Source organism: Chinchilla lanigera, unplaced genomic scaffold (genome assembly GCF_000276665.1).
Source record: "Chinchilla lanigera isolate Chin_1 unplaced genomic scaffold, ChiLan1.0 scaffold00090, whole genome shotgun sequence".
Taxonomy (NCBI): domain Eukaryota; kingdom Metazoa; phylum Chordata; class Mammalia; order Rodentia; family Chinchillidae; genus Chinchilla; species Chinchilla lanigera.
In genome coordinates this window covers 6,583,746-6,605,006 of record NW_004955491.1, presented here as the reverse complement: position 1 = coordinate 6,605,006, position 21,261 = coordinate 6,583,746, and the positions used below count along the sequence as shown (strand labels likewise).

General features: G+C 49.4%; 1 protein-coding gene across 5 annotated transcripts in view; it reads left to right on the top strand.

Annotated features, from left to right (window-relative positions):
- The window catches only part of Xrcc2 (X-ray repair complementing defective repair in Chinese hamster cells 2), a 49,968-nt gene that overhangs the window by 24,404 nt on the left and 4,303 nt on the right, over positions 1-21,261 (top strand). For 2 of the 5 annotated variants that reach the window (XR_001231241.1, XR_001231242.1), the window contains exon 3: positions 16,564-17,301. Coding sequence is in view for 3 of the 5 variants with exons in the window: in XM_005404847.2 (XP_005404904.1) it covers positions 1,119-1,840 (722 nt within the window). In the remaining 2 variants the exon portion in view is untranslated. Of the gene's footprint in view, positions 1-1,118; positions 1,947-16,563; positions 17,302-21,261 lie in introns of those variants that run through there. The other 3 variants (XM_005404851.2, XM_005404847.2, XM_013504663.1) reach the window with 2 other exon arrangements.

The window sequence follows — 21,261 nt, the reverse complement described above, 5'->3', positions numbered from 1 at the left end:
CTTTATTTAGTTAGGGGTTTTTTTGGTGGTTTTTTGTTTTGTTTTGTTTTGTTTTTGTATTTTTGAGACAGGGTCTTGCTATGCAGTTCAGGCTGGCCTTGAGATCACTTTGTAGCCCAGGCTGGCCTCAAACTCACAGCGATCCTCCTGCCTCAGCCTCCCGAGTGCAGAGATTATAGGTGTGTGCCACCACGCCCGGAGGTCCCACCCTTCTTGCCTCTCCCGGAGCCCTGCTGGGGGTCGTCTTTCATGAGTGTCCTGCACTGTCGCGGCTGCCTTGATGTCCTGAGTTGACTCAGAACATTTACCATTCATGGTGATTTTGACTCTGAGGAGGAGCCAGAAGCGCCCGTGTCAGATCTGGCAAGGAGGGGTGAAGACAGTGCCGTGGCGACACAAGCCCATCTTTCCATCGGCGGCACTTGGCAGCCCCGTTCACCAGTTCTGGTCACACCTTGCAGGTGCCCTCGGGAAAGGGCCTCCAGAACTCCCTGGGAAAGCGGCAGGCACGTTGGGACGGTTGTGTCTGAAGTGAGGGGCAGTATCTTGAGAGGGATTGATAGTAATGTGTCTTTTACTGTAATAGACTTCTTTTTGAGGGGAGTCTTTTTGAAACAGGGTCTTGCTGTGCAGTTCAGGCTGGCCTTCAGCTCATTTTGTAGCCCAGGCTGGTCTCAAACTCAACAATCCTCCTGCGTCAGCCTCGCAAGTGTGGGGATTGCAAGTGTGGGGATTACAAGTGTGTACCACCACGCCTGGCTGTAATACACTTTAAAATTTAAACATTCACCATATATTTTGATCACTCCTTGTACAGATCCAGTTTGGTAAATGGATATAGATTTTCATTTACATGCTAGTATATGTCTTTCTCTATGTCCTTTTTTTTGAGACGGGGTCTCACTGTGTAGTTCAGACTGGCCTGGACTCACTGTGTAGCCCACGCTGGCCTCGAACTCCTGGCAGTCCTTCTGCCTCAGCTTCCTGAGTGCTGTAATTACAGGTGTGTGCCACCACACCCGGCTGCAGTATGTCTTTCTAAACCTTTTGCAAACTTGTTCTTTGTAGCCTGCTGTTGTGCTGCTGCACTTTGACTGACATTTTAAAATTTTACACAGGTGATATTCTTGAATTTCACGGTGCAGAGGGAACAGGAAAAACAGAAATGCTTTATCATTTAACGGCACGGTGTATACTTCCAAAATCAGAAGGCGGACTGGGCCTAGAAGTCCTGTTCATTGATACAGATTACCACTTCGACATGCTTCGGCTTGTGACAGTTCTTGAGCGTAGACTGTCCCAGAGCTCAGAAGAGAGAATAAAACACTGCCTGGGAAGATTTTTTTTAGTCTACTGCAACAGCAGCACCCAGCTGCTGCTCACGCTTCACTCGCTGGAAGCCATGCTGTGCGCTCACCCCTCTCTCTGCGTCTTGATTCTGGACAGCCTGTCGGCTTTCTACTGGCTAGACCGCGTCAACGGAGGAGAGAGTGTCGCCTCCCAGGAGTCCACTCTGAAGAAGTGTGCTCAGCGCCTGGAGAGGCTCGCCAGGGAGTACCGCCTGGTTCTCTTCGTGACCACACAGAGCATAATGCAGAGAGCCTGGCCCTCGCCGGCAGAGCCCTCCCCCACCTGCCTGCATGCTCGCAAGCCGGATGTGGACTACAGACCCTATCTCTGCAAGGCCTGGCAGCAAGTGGTGAAGCAGAGGATATTTTTCTCCAAACAAGATGACCCGAAAAGCTGCAGACAGTTCTTACTAGTGTCACACCATACAAAAAGTAACACTTCAAAGAAACATTCGTTTGTTATTGGAGAAAGTGGGGTTGAGTTTTGCTGACATGTATCACAAAACAGCCTTGTGTAAGCCACAGTGCAGGCCTTTTTTTTTTTTTTTTTTTTTGTTGAGACAAGGTCTCCCCATGCGGTTTAGGTTGGCCTTGTAGCCCAGGCTGGCCTTGAACTCTCAACAATCCTCCTGCCTCAGCCTCCCAGGTGCTGGGATTACAGGCGTGCGCTACCATACTCAACTCTACAGTGCAAGTCTTAAAAAGGTTTCTTTATAGGCTAAAGCTTCAAACTCTGGGGGGATTAACATAACAGTATTTCTATACAGAATGGATTTCTTTTTTTCTTGGCTCACCTTGAATTCAGTGTTCCTGCCTCAGCCTCCCAAGTGCAGGGATTACAGGTGTTCCTCTGTGCCCGGCCCGAATGGATTTCTGAAACTAGCACAGTAAAACTTCAGACTGTCCTGTTTGTAGGCTACTGAAAATCAATGTAATATTAATGATTAAACTTTGTGCTGAGCTTGTTTAAAATAAATAATATATTTTTCAGAGTAAATAAATAAAAAGATTTTTGTAGCTTTTCATCACACTTGTGGAATTTTTGAGAAGTTACAATGCATCTCTAATCTCTCCTTTTTGAGACAGGGTCTCACTTCGTACCGCAGGCTGGCCTTGTGCTCATTATGTAGCCCAGGCTGGTCTCAAACCCTCAGCCTCCCGAGTGCTGGGATTACAGGCGTTCCCACCATGCCCAGCCTCTAATCTCTCGTGTGGCTCGCTCAGGCGGGCGTGGCTGTAAAGTGTGTCGCTAAAGCTGGGCTTTTTCTATAAAGGAAGAACAGGCACAGCCTGCTCACCTGCCTTCCATGTCCAGAACTGGCATGTGAGGGCAGCTGTTGTTGAGGTGGTGTCTTGCTGTCCCGGGTCTCACTCTGTCCAGGCCAACCTTAGAGCTGCTGATTCTCCTGCCTCAGCCTCCCGTGTAGCTGGGACTATAGGTGTATGCAGCCACATCCAGCCACCTGGTGCATTTTGATTAGAGCAGCCCTGAATTCCAAGATGGAGTTGCCTTATAGGTGTGTTTTGTTCGATTTTTCAAGCTTTAGGGAAGTAAGATGCCCATTTATGGAACTCCGAAGTTTATTTTGAAGTCTTGATCTCATTATAGAGAAATGTGGGAACTATACTAGAACTTATGTTAGCAGTATTTCGTACCTACTTGGAATAGCCAGGCCTGCCTGAAAAGGGAGCGAACCATTTCCAACAGCGGCTAGGGAAGGCTCAGTAAGCTTGGTCTGTTAAAGGCCGAGGCTGTGGAGGTAATCTGTGGTAGAGGAGGAGCATTTCGGAAACTCGCTTTAGATGTTTTAATTCAAGGGACGAGCTAATTGTATCAGTACCTCCTTCATTCTGTATGTGAGAATGTCCCCAGGCATGCATGTGTCCGGGTTACTCTGGGGGAGAGTGGTAGGGGTTGATAGTTGTGTTCCTGTGGGTTCGTTCACCTCCACGGATCTCCTACCCATAAGTTCACTTATCAAACAAAAGGTGCTTTTAGTGTTAAGATCCCGTGAAGAAACCAGGATTGCAGATCGTGCTCTTCAGCGCCAGAAGAGCAGGTGTCACATGTAGGCTGTGTCCCCGAGTCCCTGGGCCTGCCCCAGCGCACCTGGTCTCCAGCCCCAGGCTCCTGAGGGTCTGCTGGAGGCCAGCAGGGAGACACAGGCGATTCTCAGACCAGCTGGGGGTGGCTTCCCAGCGGCCTGCAGCGGTGACCCTGAGCCGCCTGTCTTCCCCCCTTTCTCCCTCTCACATCCCCAGGCTTGTGCGGGGCCCACCGGGGAGAAGCCCTGGGCCAGAAGAGCTGTGGGTGCCGGCTGAGAGGACACGAGCTGGAGGAGGTGGCGCCGAGCTGACGCCCTTCCCTGCCGGGCCAGCAGTCAGCAGCCGAGCTCAGTGACCTTGGGTCCCGTCACTGTTGCACACACCCACACACTAAATAATATTTCCACACCAGTGCAACTGTAAACATATTTATCTATAACACCCTTTCTGCATTTTAGTTTTTGCTATTTTTATGTGCAATACGTGTTACACATAAATAATCTATAAATCCTGGTTAAATCAGGGAAATGTACACATTTTCTCCTCTGCCCAGAGAGTGATCAGTAACGTCTGTTGCTCTGCTTTAGCGTGCTCTTCCGAGCGCACAAAGGACAGGAAGTGCAGGCACCGGCCCTCAAGCCCTGCAGCCTCGTGAAGCGTGTGACACGTGTGGGAAACGCAAGTCCTAGCGGAGCTCTTGTAGGGAATAGAACAGGATTTTCCACTTCTCTGTATAAGTGAAGTGTTAATTTAGTGGACTATTACAGATTTATAACTACTGTACTCTTTGGGAACATGATTAAAAAATAATGAACTGTATTATCAATTGTACATTAATGTGTCAGACCTCGTTATCTTAAAAAGATCTGCTAAGTAATTAAGTATACTGGTTAATAAATTCTTTGAAACTAAAAGTTACACTAATGGGACTTCGTGAACATTATAGAAATTTTAATGCTTGTGAAAATGAGCTTAAAGAGGAAGAGAAATGGCACATTGTGCATTACACAGGCAGGAGGTACAGGCATGTACTGCAAAAGAATTGGGGTGAGGGGTTACAGGTGTTAGAGCACTTACCTGGTTTATTGTTTACCTAGAAAAAATGGGGACCTAAAATGCCTTTCTTTTATTTGTCTTTTTGAGTCTGTCTCATTATGCAGTTCAGGCGGGCCTTGAGCTCACTTTGTAGCTTAGGCTGGCCTCGAACTCAAGAATCCTCCTGCCTCAGCCTCCCGAGTGCTGGGATTACAGGGGTGAGCCACCGTGCCCGTCCTTAAAATGCTGTTCTTACAAGCAAATTTTTCTCAGTGTCATTGTAAGAATCTAGTAAAAAACATACATGTGAAAAATAGTTCAGACACTGATATAATAAATGCTGTACAAAATTAAGATAGTGCTGTCAGGCGCGTTCCCACATGCTTATAATCCTAGCACTCAGGAGACAGAGGCAGGAGGATCACCTCAAGTTTGAGGCCAGCCTGAGCTGCAAAGTGAGTCCAAGCCCAGCCTGAACTGCGTAGTAAGACCCTGTCTCCAAATGGAAGAAAAAAAAAAAATGCAGAGTGCTGTGCTAGAATTAAGGTGAAGTGAAGACAAAACAAAATATACCACCCAAATTGCCTTTTTTTTTTAAACTCAAACATTTCTGAAAGGTAATTCCTCAAGGAGGAAAATTACCGACACAGTAAGTCTAAGATGTCAGAAGTGATGGTGAGTGAAGGAAGGGGAAAGTGCTGGAATAAACCCAGAGCAGTGTGGGCAGCATAAAATGGTGTGAGGCCTACCTTATGGGAGGAGTACACAGAACAGTTCAGGGTAACCCGCTGGCTGTAAGCCCAGAGCAGTGATGGCGAGCCTTTCAGAGCGTCTAGTGATAACAAACTGTGGCCTGCGGCACGCGTGCCATAGGTCTGCCACCACTGACCTAAAGCGTGTGGGAAGTTACTCTGTAAAAAACTTTCTGGGGAAGAGTAAGATGTGGACCGCCTCTAGCCTTAGCTGTGAGTGTGACAGTGTGAAGAGCTGCCCCTGAAAGAAACGATTTACTGTGTGTGCTACTCATATATCTTGAGGGAACAGAAACTGACAAGATAGAAAACAAGCACACAAAAGAGGTGCACAGCACAAGCACGAAGTCACGTGGCAGAGGTAAAGCCCACTGTAAGTGGGCTGAACACTTCTGCAAAATCCTGGGGTCATTAAACTAGATTGTACACAATCCTCTGTGTGCTTTTTAGAGAGTACATATAAAGCAAAAGATACAGAAATGTTGAAATCTAAGAGAGAGAAAAAGACCTCAAAGAAATCAAAAGGAAGCCCTTGGACTTGGCTGTAGTATCACTGTCCAGTAAAGATCACGATCACTGCAGAAAAATGACTACAGGATGATAAAAGGGTCATTTGTCACTTACGATCACTTTGAAAAGCCTAAGTCAAAAGTGCAGACATCTATAAGGAGAAATTGACAAAGTCCCTGACACTTTTAGTCTGGGAGATTAAGCAGTTAAAATCAGTTAAGGAAAGCCGGGGGGTGGGGTGGGGAGGGGGGCGCCGGGTACGCACCTGTAATCCCAGCACTCAGGGGGCTGAGGCAGGAGGGTTGCCCTAAGTTTAAGGGCAGCCTGGACTCCATGGTGAGACCCTATTTTAAAACATAAGTGGCCAATAATAAAGTAGTGTATTGGCTGCACTGTATCTGCAGAGCTCAGTTCTTGGACTTGAAATTCATGTGCACTAGAAATTACATTTTTACCTGGTCTGCAAAATATATACTTTATAATTTCAAATTCTCCTGAAAGTAAGAGTCATGTGACCATGCCCGTGTTAATATTTCAGTAACAATTCAGCGGTGCTGTGAGTCATGTGGATGCCAACAGATCATTCAGAATTCAGCAAGTTCACATCTGATTTGTGTAGAGATGCTAAATTAATATTTGGAGTATTCTTAGCCTCGTGTATTATGTTGCATCTAAGTCTCGAATTGACACACATTAACCTGTACACCTTTACATTTTTGCAAAATTGTGTTTTACATGAGCTCGTCATAAATGACCACATTACAATTCAGAAGCTGGAAAGTGTAGTGCGAAGTTGCCATGAGAACCTTAATGTGATATTCCCTTGCTTTCATTTAAATTTCATTTTTAATATTGCATTAACATTTTTGCATTTAATGGATAGATATTTGAATTAATATTGAAGTGCTCACTCTAATATAAATAAAATATAAGAGATGAAAATGTGATTTTTCTTCCAAGGAACAAATGAACATCTAATTCAAAATCCTATAGAAATAGCAGCACTTGAGTTGTAAATTATTGGATTCCATTCATTTATTTTGACATTTCCTAAGGGATCCCCTTTAAAAGACGAAGGAGACGTGTTTGTGGGTAGTCACATCCTTCGTGGCTCTGCCATTTCAAATGTGACTCAGAAGGTCCTGAGAACGGTCTGGGGCGCAGGTCGCTGTGCCCTCTCATTAGATGACCTTTGAGCCTCTCCCTCCCGCTAACTCCAGATTAGTGTGATAACCAGTAAATGGGGTGATAACACATAACCTTACTGAAAACAGTTGTATTCTCCGCCAGTTCAAGACCAGCCTGGTCTAGAAAGTGAGCTCAAGGCCAGCCAGAACTGCATAGCAAGACCCTGTCTCAAAAAGACAAAAAAAAAAGAAACAGCTCTCTTATCAAATGGAGGTTTACCTACTTAGATCCATTACAGAAACATTTGACCGATGCTAGAGGTAAGTTATAGAGTATTTTCTCCTTTTTTGTATTTTTAAGACAGTGTCTCATTATACAGTTCAGGCTGACCTTCAACTCACTTTGTAGCCCAGGCTGGCCTGGAACTTGCAGCAGTCCTCCTGCCTCAGCCTCCCGAGTGCTGGGATTCCAAATATGTGCCTCCACGCCTAGCTCGAACAGTATACATTCTCCGCTCTGAGTATATTCGTGCATAAAGGTATTGGTGACTAGAACACTAAAACCCTGAATACATGTGTAAGCTCTGTGGACCGCACACTCGGGGCCTGGGAGCCGCTGGGCGTCAGGAGTGTTGAGTTCTTCCCGCTGCCCTGCAGTAGCTGGGTCTGTGGGTATGCAGTCATTCAGGTGCTTATGTACGAAACAGATTAAATCAAGGTCACTGGGGCTCTTTTCTACTCTCTGAAAGAGATTTGAAAAATTATATATTCCTATGCCTTTGGGCTTCTGCAAATTTTTCACTCATAAGTGGTAAAATAATTAATTTCTGGGATAGTACCCTAACATACATACATACATACATACATACAAATGTATCTAGCAAAATTATTTATCATAGGATTTTTTTTTTTTTCAGACAGGGTCTTGCTTGTAGCCCAGGCTGGCCTTGAACTTGTGGCAACACTCCTGCCTCAGCCTCCCAAGTGCTGGGATGACAGGTGTGCACCATGCGCAGCTGTATCATAAGATTCTGATACCTATTTTTAATGAAAAAGCAAAGGTTGATGATTGTACTTAGACAAAGTGGTCAGAGACGGAGAACTGCTGGGCGGTGGCGGCGGTGGCGGTGGTGGTGAAGGGTTGGGGGATGTTTGGTTTGGTTGGTGTTTTGTTTTGTTGTGGAACTGGAGACTGAACCCAGAGGCTTCACTCTGAGTTTTATCCCTAGTCCTTTTCTAGGTTTTAACTTTGAGTCAAAGTTTCATTAAGTCACAACATTGGGGGCTGGGGATTTAGCTCAGTGGCACAGTGCCTGCCTGGCAAGCACGAGGTTGTGAGTTCGATTCCTGGTACCAGAAAAAAAACAAACAACAAAAAAAGTCACAACATTGCCCAGGCTGAGCTCAAACTTGAGATCCTCCTGTATCAGCCTCCCAAGTAGCTGAGATCACAGGTACACACCACCACACTGTTACATCTCGTGTGTACAAAGAGGCTTTCTCCTTGCTCCGTGCCCACCAGTAGCCAAACAAATGGGCCGTGGCCCGCAGAGGGCGAAGTGGGGGAGGGCTGGGCCCCTGCAGATGAAGGTCTCAGTCAGCCCGTTGGAAGGAGGCCCCGCTGCCCACCAGCTGCTCGGTGCACGGCAAGGACGTGCAGGGGCTGCAGAGGGTGGAGGCAGCGCCCAGGGCCGGGACCAGGGTCCACCCTCCCGTCCTCTGAGAAGGAGCAAGGGGCCCCACGTGGAGGTCTGGGTCTCCTAGGGAGGGGACTGCTCACCGCTGGACTGCGCCCCCGCCCCCCTCTCTCCCGGCTGTGTCCCCGCGCAGCTCTGCCCTGTCGCCTGCTGCATGTGGAGGGGCCGGGGCCCATGAGGTGGGCGAGCCTCCGGTGACTGCCTAGAGCTGTCAGTCCTGCTTCACAGAGGACTGGTTTCCATTTCGTAAATCCAGTAATTGTGTGCTGCAGATTCCAGTTTGAAAGTGATATGTGTTTACTGCAGACATTGTACAGAATAAAGACAATTTTAAATGCTATTGACCTTATTGCAATACATATATCCTTTCAGACTTTATTTTTTGATTCAGATTTTAGTTTTTGTTTTTGAGACAGGGTCTCGCTATGCAGTTCAGGCTGGCCTTGAGCACACTTCGTAGCCCAGACTGGTCTTGAACTTGAGGCGATCCTCCTGCGTCAGTCTCCCCAGTGCTGGGATTACAGGCGTGCGCTATGATGCCTAGCTCAGATTTTCTTAAACATAGTAATGGTTTGAAACAATTATTTCATTGGCTCATTCCAAAGTTCCAAATCCAGCTGTCTTACTGGAGTATTAGTCACCCTGTAAAAAAGTTTGCATTTCTGGATGATAACAACGCTCAGGGAGCTTTTTACTGCCTGAGAGTTAAATCAGTGTCAAACATGAGAGGTGAGAACTAAACGGATACTCTAAAAAACAGGGAAATGGGCTGGGGATTTAGCTCAGCAGCACAGCACATGCCTGGCAAGCGCAAGGTTGTGAGTTCGATGCCCGGTACCAGGAAAAAAAAAACAAAAACAGGAAAACAAAGATCATTTTTCATTTTTATATGCAAAACAAGCACATGCCTGCAATCCTAGCACTGTGGGAGGCTGAGGCAGGAGGATTGCAAATTGGGGCCCAGCCTGGCCAAGTTAGGAGATGGCTCTCAGTTCAGAGGCCCTGGGTTCAATCCCCATTTATCACCAAAAATAAACAAAGCTGGGATTATATTGACTGACACGTTTTTACAATATTCATTTTTCTCGCCACATAACATTCCTTGGGTCCATGATTGAAACAAACCACAATTGTTGGGCATTTCTTTATCTTTTTAGAAAATTCTAAAGTGTTTTGGTGACCCTCACATACAGTCTTTGCACTGCCACATTTTGTAAGATAAATTCTCAGCAGCAGAGCTGCATTTCTACAGGAAGGTTGCCATTGTCCCTGCCACGCTCTCACATCTATCACACTGCTGTGAAAAACGTCCATTTTACTTTATATTCTTCAGTTATTAGCAAGATCAAACACAAGTTGGAATTCTCATGGCTAGTTCAGTGTCATTTTTGAGACAGGGTTGCCCTATTCAGTTCAGGCTGGCCTTGAGCTCACTTTGTAGCCCCGGCTGGCCTTGAACTCACAAGGATCCTCCTGCCTCAGCCTCCTAGTGCTGGGATTACAGGTGTGTGCACTTCCATGCCTGGCTCAAGTCAGTTTAAATTATCGAGTGAGGCTCTGTCTCAAAAGACCAAAAAATTAAAATTAAAATTAAACATTTTATTTCAATCTGACATGTAGTTTATGCTATCGTATACATTTTTCTACATAATTGGAATCATTTTGAGAAAATCTGTTACAGCAGCCCTTCATTTATTTAGTCATTCCTTTTAGACAATTTCCAGGTGAAATGCATATTAAATTCTTGGCGGCCTCCTCTAACCCAGGCCCGACTCCCGTTACATTCAGAGATGCCTCTGCTATCAAGCTTTTTGAAAGCAAGAACCATGCCAGGCACGGTGGCTCACGCCTGAAATCCCAGCATTTAGAAGGCTGAGGAGGAGGATTACCATAAGTTTGAGGTCAGCCTGGGCTACACAGTGAGTTCAAGGCCAGTACCCAATGGTGGGTCTTAGTGTATATTCAATACACGAGCTGGTTTGTTAGCTCCTTAAATACCAAGGCTTTTACATTCTGGGATTTTTTTTTATAAAAAATCTCTAAATTATGTATTTGTATAGCTAAAACACAGTTTATTGAAAAACAACTTAGCATTTTTGAAAACATTTATGTACAAATAACCCACAGGACCCTGCTGTAGGACACGGCCCCCTTGCAGGTGTGTGAGGCCGTAGTGTGTCACTCCACGGCCCTGGGGACCTGCAAACCCTGTGTTCCTGGGCGTGCAGCCCCGTGGCTGTGTCCAGATGTACAGCTGTGAGGGCTGAATCAACGCTGAAGCTGGCTCGAAGAGCCCTTCGGCTTTACATGTGGGCGGGCTCTCAGGGCCCCGGATCCTTCAGGATGGCCTGCGGATGATCTCTCCACTGTCCACTGGAGTAATTTTTGTGCCCTCTTTCTCTCGGTCTGGTCGTTATGTAAACGGCATGTCTTCAAACGGTACAGAGCACATACTGAGCTAGCAGAGTTCTTTAGAGTTGGTGTGCTGTCCACAGAGTTATCCACAGCTTGGATGTGGCTGGGTGTAGTGGCACACGCTGTAGTCCCAGCTACTCCTGAGGCTGAGCCAGGAGGATTGCAAGTCTGACTTCAGCCTGGGCAACATAGCAAAAACCCTGTCTCCAAACACAAAGACTCTTGGAAACAGGCTTCAGAGATATCAGTTATCTTTTGGTGCCCAGCTGGGCTCGCACCGCTGGCTGTCTGATACCGGTTATTTGACCACGCTGTGAGACCACAGGTCAGACTGCAGGCTTCTGTCCAGTTAGAAATGCAGATAACCCGGGGATGTAGCTCAGCGGCACAGTGCCTGTCTGGTAAGTGCAAGATGGTGAGTTCAATTCCCAGTACCAAAAAAAACCAGAAATTCAGATAATTTCCACCCAATGGGAAAGAATCCCAGAAATTATGGTTTATACTCATGGAGAATATTAACTAGCGTTATATCTGACCTTTATATTTGATCTTTTCAGGGCCAGGTGTGGTGGCACACGTCTGTAATCCCAGTACTTGGGAGGCTGAGGCAGGAGGATCGTTGTGAGTTCGAGACCAGCCTGGGCTACAAAGTGAGCTCAAACCCAGCCTGAACTGCATAGCAAGACCCTGTCTCAAAAAGACAAAAAATTTAAAAAAAAAGAAAAACTTTTCTTTCTTTTCTTTTCTCTTTTTGAGACAGGGTCTTGCTATGTAGCCCAGGCTGGCCTGGAACTCACTATATAGCCCCAGCTGGCCTTGAACTCACAGTGATCCTCCTGCCTCAGCCTCCCGAGTGCTGGGATTACAGGCGTGCGCCACCACACCTGGCTCTATAAACTGTTTTGACTAATATGTTCGTGTGCGTCTCTGTTTTCCATCCGATCTGTGCTCTAATTTCTACCTGTCCCAGCCGGCCAAGGGCTCCTGTCGGCTCAGAAGAGAGCGGTTGCTCTGGGCCAGTGCTGGTACGAAAGGAACCACAGTTGGACTTCTTTCCTCCGATGCTCACACTCATTGGCAAACAATGCAGTGCACTCCTGTGGGAAGGGTGGCCCCCCCCACACCCGTTACTCTCCTTGAACAATACTGCGCCTAACAGTGCAGCTGCATGTATTCAGCAGAGCCCTGGCGCTGTTCTGCAGCGTTCAGGCGTGCACCGTCTGTGAAGAACAGTCCGTGGAGGGGAGGAAGAACTCTGATCTGTGGACGGGCCTCCTCCTCCTGTTGAGGGAGAGGTCTGTCAAAGCAGCACTTATTTCTCATGGCAGCCAGCCGTGGTGACGTCTGCCAAGGTCTATTAGAGACTTAAAGTGTAAGGGTGACCGTGTGGGTTATCTCCTCGGTCAGGGACAGCCTGTCACCCACTCACAGGAACGGAGGTTTGTAAACAACGTGTACGGCCCCATACATAGGGAGCACGTCAGGGGCTGGGGATTTAGCTCAGCGGCACAGCACCTGCCTGGCAAGCGCAAGGTCGTGAGTTCGATTCCTGGTACCAGAAAAAGAAACAAACAAAAAAAACAAAACATAGAGAGCCCGTCTTGGAACCCTGCTCGGAGGAGTCCGTTACAGATTCCTGGCGGAGGTTTGGGGGTCCGCTGTGAGCTCACACAGGGACCATTTCCCCGGTGCAGTCGTGAACCTGTTCCAAGGCCTCCCGAGACCGAGCGCACGCGGGGTCGGGCGTCTCCGCAGTGAGAGTCCTGAAGAAGGCCAGCGGTTGGTGCAGGAGGACACACCCCTGTGTGTCGCAAGCACCTCCCCAGCTAGCAGTGCGCGCCCCCAGGGAGCTTGTTAGCGTGCGGGCTCTGCCTAGGTCGGCCGGGCAGAGCCTGAGACCTGCATTTCTAACGGTTCCAGGGGTGCGGGCTTCATTACATTTGGAGACTTACCGCTCCGAGGAAGTGGGGTTCATCACATTTGGAGACTCACCGCACCGAGGAAGTGGGGTTCTCAGCCTCCCAGGGCTGCCCTAGAATCTGGCCCGTCCCTGAAACTCCTTAACTTTCGCTGCCTCGTGTTCTATCCTGGAGGGCCATCGTGCCTTCTCCCTGCCAGCAGCTGTTCCTGCCGTTTTACCAGCGCAGAATAGGACTGTTTCCCTTTTCCGGTCGTAAGATACTTGGGTGGGTGCGTGTGCGCACGCGCGTGTGTACGGGGTCTCAGTATGCAGTTCGGTCTGGCCGTGAACTCACCACGTATCCCAAGCTGGCTTTGAACTAGGAGTGATCCTCCTGCCTCAGTTTTCAAAGTGCTAGGATTACAGCTATGCGCCACCATGCTTGGTGTGATCATAAGGTTTTTGGGTTTTTTTTTTTTTTCCGGTACCGAGAATCAAACTCACGACCTTGTGCTTGCTGGGCAGGCACTGTGCCGCTGAGCTAAATCCCCAGCCCCGATCATAGGGTATTGGTGATGGGAAAAAACCCACAAGATTAGGAAGTAAAATATTGGAAACTACAAGCTGGGTATGGTAGTGCATGCCTGTAACCCTAGCACTTGGGAGGCCGAGGCAGGAGGATCGCTGTGAGGCCAGCCTGTGCTACACAGTGAGTTCAAGGACAGCTGAACTAGGTAATGAGAACTTGTATCAGCAAACAAAAAACAAAACAAACAAACAAAACCAGAACAAAAAAATTAGCAACTGCAGACACAAATTCACCGCATTTGAGATTGTTGGAACCAACAAGCACTCGACCTTTCACGCTGTTACAGCAAGGGCTTGCTTCTGAGCCACGGTGGTAGTTAGCAGTGTGATAGAAACGAGGCACAATTTTATCCCACAGTACGGATTTTTTGGGGGGGTGAAATGGTCTCGCTATGTAGTTCAGGCTGGCCTAGAACTCATGACAATCGTCCTGCCTCAGCCTCCCAAGTGCTGGCTGGGATCACTGGTGTGTGCCCTCACCCAGCCCTACAATACGATTTTATCCATGTACACAACTGGAATCCTTGAAGGACAATAACCAGAGCATCCTCTGCTGGTTCTCACTTGCAAAAGAACTCCCAGTCATACTACAAAAACGTAGGAATGGAAGACCACCTTGATGCCCTTGAGAAGTCCAGCTCCAAATACAAATTTCAGACAATGTCTTAAATGTCGGACAGCAAAGAGAAACAAAAAGACATCAAGTGCCACTAAGGAGCCTTCAGTTAAATGAAGGAAGTGCTGGCGTAGGTGTAAGTTTCATTTTTGTCTCCTGGGCCTCAAAAGCTAAGTGGTTGGCACTGTGATCCTTCTTTTGTTTTTATTTAGGACAAAAATGAACCACTGGGAGTGGGGCGTGGCCTTCCGTCAGGGGAGCTCCTGGGGGAGCTGGGGGCCCCATGGAAACGGCCTCAGGTCCCACTGTGCTGTGGCCCGGCCAGCGATGATCCTGCCGCTGTGCCAGCGTGCCAGAACACACCACTGCCAAAATGAAACCCTGCCTCTGCCCCTTCAAAACCCAGTGGCAAGGGCTGGGGATGAATCTTGGTGATAGAGCACTTTTAGGGAGTTTCTATCTTTCTCCAAGGTTTCCAAGCAGTGTGGCTGGAAGGGGACTGGAAGCTGACAGATCCCTCCGGGGGCGCCCACCTGAGTTACCACTGGTCCCTCTTCTCTTGGGACCTAATCAATGCTACTTACGAGTTCTTGTTAAAGATACATGAAAAGTCACCAGTGAAGGACCATGTACCAACTAAATAGACCTGAGAAAAATCCATTTGGCTTTGGTTCAAATTAGCCCCAAAATGTGCCGGGCGTGGTGGCGCACGCCTGTCATCCCAGCACTCGGGAGGTGAGGCAGGAGGATCGCTGTCAGGTCAAGGCCAGCCTGGGCTACATAGTGAGACCCTGTCTCAGGAAACCAAAAGGTGGAGGAGGGGGGACTGACTAGGGCCAGCACTTGGGGGAAATGGGAAGTGTTTGCTTTTCCGGGTGACGAAAGTGTAGTCAGTGGCAGTGCTGGTTGCACAGCCGTGAACACATTCACTCCCTAAATTATATATTTTAATTGGGTATATCCTGCCTCTAGAAAGCTGTTACAAGTATAAACATTTCACATGAGAATGTTTAAACAAACAGAGGTAACCATGTTACCTGGTGTTCAGATGTGGAAACTTTGTGAGGATTTCTGACTTGCAGTCTTGTTTTGTTTTGTTTTGAGCAGGGTCTCTCTATACAGTTCAGACTGGCCTTGAACTCACTATGTAGCCCAGGCTGGCCTCGAGCTTGTGGCGATCCTCCTGCCTCAGCCTCCCCAGTGCAGGGATTACACGCATGTGCTGCCACGCCCAGCCAGACTTGCAGTCTTGAAGTTGCTCCTCCGAAAAGTCGTCCCCTCTGCACTCCCCACTGCTCCACTTTGCCCCCTGAGAGCCTTTCTCTTAATCCTTGATCTCCAGTAACCCTTGAGCCTCTTGTTCTGTTTCACGGCACACATAGGTGGACAGTATCAAGATCTAGAATCCACTCACTGTGAAACAAAACCATGGCTTTGGAAAAGATCTTGGGCTCCTTGTCTTAGTTACTTTTCTCTCCTTGCTGGGACAAAACACCCGACACCCAGTTTGTGGAGGTTTCAGTCCATAACCATCTGGCCCCAAGGCAGGGTGGCAGGGCACAGGGGCAGCAGTCCAAGGAGGCAGAAGACAGCAAGCCAGCAAGAGCCCCAGCGGGCACAGCAAGCCTCTTTTCCTCCCCTGCATTGTAAGCAGGCTCTCCTGTGCCCCCAGGGAGGGTGTAGGTAGCACACACCACCTCCTGCCGTCTCTTGCACCTCTCAGGATGAGTACAGAGTGAGGACCCTGGCTCCCTGCTGAGTCACTTATTAGCCCAAACTTCTCAGTTGACACAGTGAGCAGCATCCTAGAGCTAAGGGCCCTCCTTTTCACCCTGGGATGTAGAAGCGCTGGGCTACTTAGTTAAGCTTCTGGGCTCCTCAGATTGACACAGTGTATCAACCCTAACACTCCTCCAGTCCCCACCTTCCCTACCCCACACTGCCAGAGCGAGATTCAGTCACTTCTTCTAAAGCCACAGAGAAAGAGAACGGGAGCCTTTAGGCGCAAAACATCTGAGGATCTGGGTGTTTATTTCTTCCTTTTTTTTGCTGATTTTTTTTTTTTTTTTTCTTTTTGAGACGGGGTCTCCCTATGCAGTTCATGTTGGCCTTGAGCTCATTTTGTAGCCAAGGCTCGTCTTGAACTTGCAATGATCCTCCTGCCTCAGCCTCCCGAGTGCTGGGATTACAGGTGTAACCACCACGCCTGGCCTGCTGAGATCTTTTATCGGTACATTTCAGACGTCCATGATAGTCACATCATCACAGGGAATCGTGCCTATCCATGATGGACCTTGCTTCTTGCATGTCTTCCTCTGGGTCCAAGACGAAGCGTGAGATTTGAGAACAGAATAATAAAATCTATCTTCCTTTGCAGTTTGTAGAACCAGGCTCCTTTATTTTATCACAGGGCTACTGTATGAAAACAGGAAAGTACCTGGAAGAAAGCAAGTTCGCAAGTCACTGACAAGCCTGTTCTCTTGCCGGGTTCCCAAACTCAGTCACTGAAATCTGTCCGTCCCTTCCAGCCTCCTCCCTGGCCTCCATCCAGTCCGGCCTCCATCCAGTCCAGCCCCGTGGAGGAATGTCAGGATGTCCCCCGCCAAGCCATCCTCCAGACAAGAAGTGGTTTCGCGTCCAGCAGCCTTGAAGACAGACAGGTACATAACTGCAGGACTTTTGTTCACTTCTGTGGCGCGTGTCTTCAGAGAAAGCTCTCCAGCAGTTTCAGGATTGCTCTGTAGTTTTCGTAACAGACCCTGGAAATCGTCAGAAGTCTATGCACAGTACTGGTCTGGGAAAACATGGGTGAGAACTTCTCAACAGAAATGAGTTTAACGATTACCTCCATACACACGCAGCAGCTTCAGGGAGTTGGTGAGGGCAGACTTGGCTGAATAACAGATCGCATCTAAGGAGTGAGCCTAGTTTTAAGCCAAAGGCGGACGCCTAAGTGCTGGCAGAGCCACTGAGATTCTGTTTGAGGCCAGTGACCAGTTAAGAGCACAGCATCAGCACGTCTTTACTCTGTAATAGTTTTACTTTAATACCTGTTAGAGGTGTTGTACTTTTAATGCCAGAGGGCCAAGAATTTCTCTTTGGGCAAAGTTTAAAATAATAGTGTGGTTCTCCTCTAGCCTAGTTTTCATAAATCCTAAAACAGAATTGTTATTTCTGAAGAAACATTTTCAGGCCAGGCATGGTGGCCCACGCCCGTAATCCTACACTTAGTTCAGGGCCAGCCTAAACTGCAGTGAAGCCCTGTCTCAAAAGACCAAAAAAATAAAAATTAAAAAAATAAATTCATAGTTTGGATTCAGTGTGTGTGTGTGTGTGTGTGTCTGGGATTGAACCCAGGGCTGTTCTACTACTGATCTACATTCCCAGCCCTCTTTTTCTTTCCTATTGCTTTGGAGACAAGGTCTTCCTAAGTGCCCACCACGCTGACCTCAGACTCACAGTCCTCCTGCCTCAGCCTCCTGAGTAGCTGGGAAGCTGAACTGAATGCAGGCTTTCGGAAAGAACATATCTTTTTTTTTTTTTTTTTTTTTTTGGTTTTTCTCCGGTACCAGGAACCGAACTCACGACCTTGCGCTTGCCAGGCAGGCTCTTTTGCCGCTGAGCTAAATCCCCAGCCCTGAATGCAGGCTTTCTATCTAACTTATACAAGATGTGTTTGTTCCTTACGCCTGCTAAAGAACTCTTTATATGACTCACGCCCTGCATGTGAAACATACCTCAAGTAAGTACAAGGATGCATCTTCTCAAGTAATGTGACCCGATTTCATGATAACACCCAATTAACTGTGTGTGTTGGGGGATGATTTGACAAACAATTCAACTGAGAAAAGCTGGCGGGAGTGGTTGCAAGGGTTAGTGGCAAGTTTCACTGTACACCTGCCTGTGCTTTGAGCTGTGGCACCTGGAGGACTCTGCGAGCAAGGCCCGGGCCTCACCCGCCTCTCCTCGGAACGGCCTGTAGGTGGGGCGGGAAGCACTTCCTGTGGAAACTGCGCTCCGCTCTGGGCTCCGGCTCCGGGACGCATTTCTAGCTGACAAGGACCTCAGGTGCTCTCAGCAGCAGCCAGGGGTCTCCAGAATGGCCGCTCCCACTCGGAGGCTCAGCTGTGGCTCCTCGCTGGTTGGCGCAGCGCTGGGACCCAGCCCCAGGCCTGCCTCGCGCCAGGTGAGCGCCATCGCACAGCTGCGCCCAGCCCCAGGGCGAGGCGTCCCCGCCTCCCAGGCGCGGGCACTAATCCCGCACCTCACACACACCTGTGAGACACCCGCTCTGCGAAGCGGCTGTCCCGGTGGCATTTGGGGTAGGAGCGTCATGAACCACAAAGCCGGAAAGCACCCTGTCTCTGAGGGTCAGGAGGAGACCCTGCGAGCTTTCCCAGCGCCGGTCTGCAACCCTGCCGGCTGGGTGTGTCGAGGGGCCCCCTGCTATCTCCTGGGTGCAGCCACCACCAGGAGGCCGCACCGGCCAGCCGCTCCCTAATGGATTTCCATTTCCTTCGATCTGACCGAGACAGGGCTAGCAATTAGTCCTAATCAGGCAGCAGGAGTTTCCTAAGGGGACTGCCTGCGGGCCTAATTGCTGGCAGCTGCGGGCCCTGGGCTGTCGGGGCCGGGAAGTTAACCCCCAGCATCCCGGCCGCAGCCTCTTGCCCTAGCAGACTTGGGCTCAACAGCGTGGTTTCGGAAAACTGTTATGAGAGATGGGTTTACTTCCACTTTAGAGACAGTCTGTGCTTAAGAGTAAGGTGCAGACCCTGCTGCATCAGTAAATAATTCAAGAAACTTTTTTCTTCAAGACAGGGTCTTACTATGTAGCCCAGGTTGGCCTCGAACTCACAGCCGTCCTCCTGCCTCAGCCTCCCGCGTGATGGGATTACAGGCATGTGCTGTCACGTCCAGCTGAAACCTTCGAAAGTTCTATTATGGAAATTCTCAAAAATTCACTACAGTGGCATGATACAAACTAGAGTGAGAAGCCCCACCCGCCAACTCTCCACAGTCTGCCGCTCTTTTGGGGTCGCTCCTCCTGTCTCCCCATTCCTCTCTCCTCTTCCGAGAGCGTCTGGGAGCAAACCCCGGATGCGTCATTTCGCGGCCCGTGCTTTAGCGTGTAACCCTGTGAGTGTGAGAGCTACCGGGGCACCCACATTTCCACGGGGCCTCCCAAGTGCCCCTTGGTTTGTTCGAGCCCCGATCTCAGTGAGACCCCGCGGGTGTCGGCTGTGACAGACGGCAAGGCGGTCACCTGTCCTGTTGGGTCTCCCCTTCCGGACGTGGGTCACACCCTCGCAGCCTTCTTCTGCGGCTCCTGGCTCCCAGCGCTGCTCGCCTACCGCTCGCGGCCCGCTGGCTTGCAAAGCGAGAGGCCGCTCGGCGCAGTGTGGGCGGCTTTCAGCCCAAAGGGCGCGGCACGCGCTCGGCAGAGGCCGCCTGGTGTGGCATCATGGTGGCGCCCACGTGGGAGGGCAAGATCGGGGGCCAGGCCGGGGCTGGCGCAAGGGAAGGCAGAGAACCAGCATGGCCGGGGTCACGTGGCCTCTGCTCACCCTTCCCATAAACCACCGGGTTCCATCTCTCAGAGCTCTGCCCTGATGGCTTGTCTGATTCCGACCCCCTCCATACCCGCATGCGCAGAGCGGGCTTCCACGTGTGTGTGTGTGTGTGTGGGGGTGAACCCAGGGCCTTGTGCACACTAGGTAAATGCTGTAGCATTGATCCACATCCCCCATGTCCCACATTCCTAACACCTCACCATGGGGATTAAACTTCAACAGGACTTTTGTAGGGAACAAACTGTACTAACCATAGCAATTGTACTTAACCATAAAACCCAGAAGTTTTATAGAGTTAGATTTGTTTTTAAGAATATTTTATAAGCCAGCCATGATATAAAACGTCTGTAATTCTAGCTCTCAGGAGGCTGAGGCGGGAGGGTCATGAGTTTAAGATCAGCCCAAGCTACTGATACATAGAGATCCAGGCCAGCCTGACTGCAGAGTGAGACTCTGTGTCGGGGGTGGGGTTGGGGGGTAATATTTAGAGGTGGTTCTGTGAACTTTCCTTTGTTTCTGTACAGGAAACACAAATGTCTGTCGGAGTTTAGTGGTGTTAAAGCCAATTAGGGCCACTCTGGAGGCTGAAGCAGGAGGATCACTGCAAGTTTTAGGTCAGCCTGAGCTACAAAGTGAGTTCAAGGCCAACCTGAACTACACAGTGAAACCTTGTCTCAAAAAGACCCCCCAAAAAACAAAAAGCAATAAAAACACCTTAAATAGAGAGTTCAAATCTCACCAGTCAATTCATCTACTGTAAATTTCGCTGTGAACATTTCTCGGTATTGCTAGCAGCCACTGAGAATCATTGCTGAGAGCGGTGGTGGTCTGAGGTTTCACCCCCTGGATATACTGTAGCTATGACTTCGTTTGTAACCACCCTCCTGGGGTAGAAACGGCAGGACGGACACTTGATTCCTTCCCTTTATTTAGTGGGATTGAGGCGACCCTCTGGCCATCTCTAAGTGCAACTGTGAAAGCGCACGTGGAGGTTTGTGTCCCACGTGTCTGCATGTGTTACAGCCCTGCTTTCAAACGCTGAAACAGACCCAAGCGCAGCCTTCTCAAACTGGTCCCGCACTCCTCGCCCGATTGGTCTGCGAAATTCTTCTGCCCCAGGCCGGCGTAATGGTTTCCGGGGAGCCCTGGTCCTTTAGTGGAACCGCATATTGCAGGAGCTCCTCCCTAGTGGAGTGTCACTGCTTCAAGCCCAGCACGTGCGCAGACAGACAGTGTTTTCTGAGACAGGGTTTCAAGGGGTACTTCAGGCTGGCCTCGAGCTCACAGTGCTCCTCCCGCCTCAGCCTCCCCAGTGCTGGATTACGGGGCTGTGCCCCCACTTCCAGAGAGACGTGGTGAATTGTGTTAAAGTCAGGTTTGTGTTACAGTTGTCCCCTAGGCTCCTCAGCACATGGCTTTCACCTCCTCACCCAGACACCCGGATCTGAGGCCACCCACGTCCCTTGTGTGCACTGTGCAGGGTTTGCTGGGAACCTGCCCGCACCCACCTGCGCCCTCGGCCCACCCGCGCGCTCTCGGGCGTCTCCGGGCTCCCTAACGGCCCGCACACAGCGAGGGCCGCGGAAATGCTCCGGTGCGCGGCGTGCGGAAGAATAACGCCAGACGCGCGCTGTTGAGGACGGCGCAGTCCTC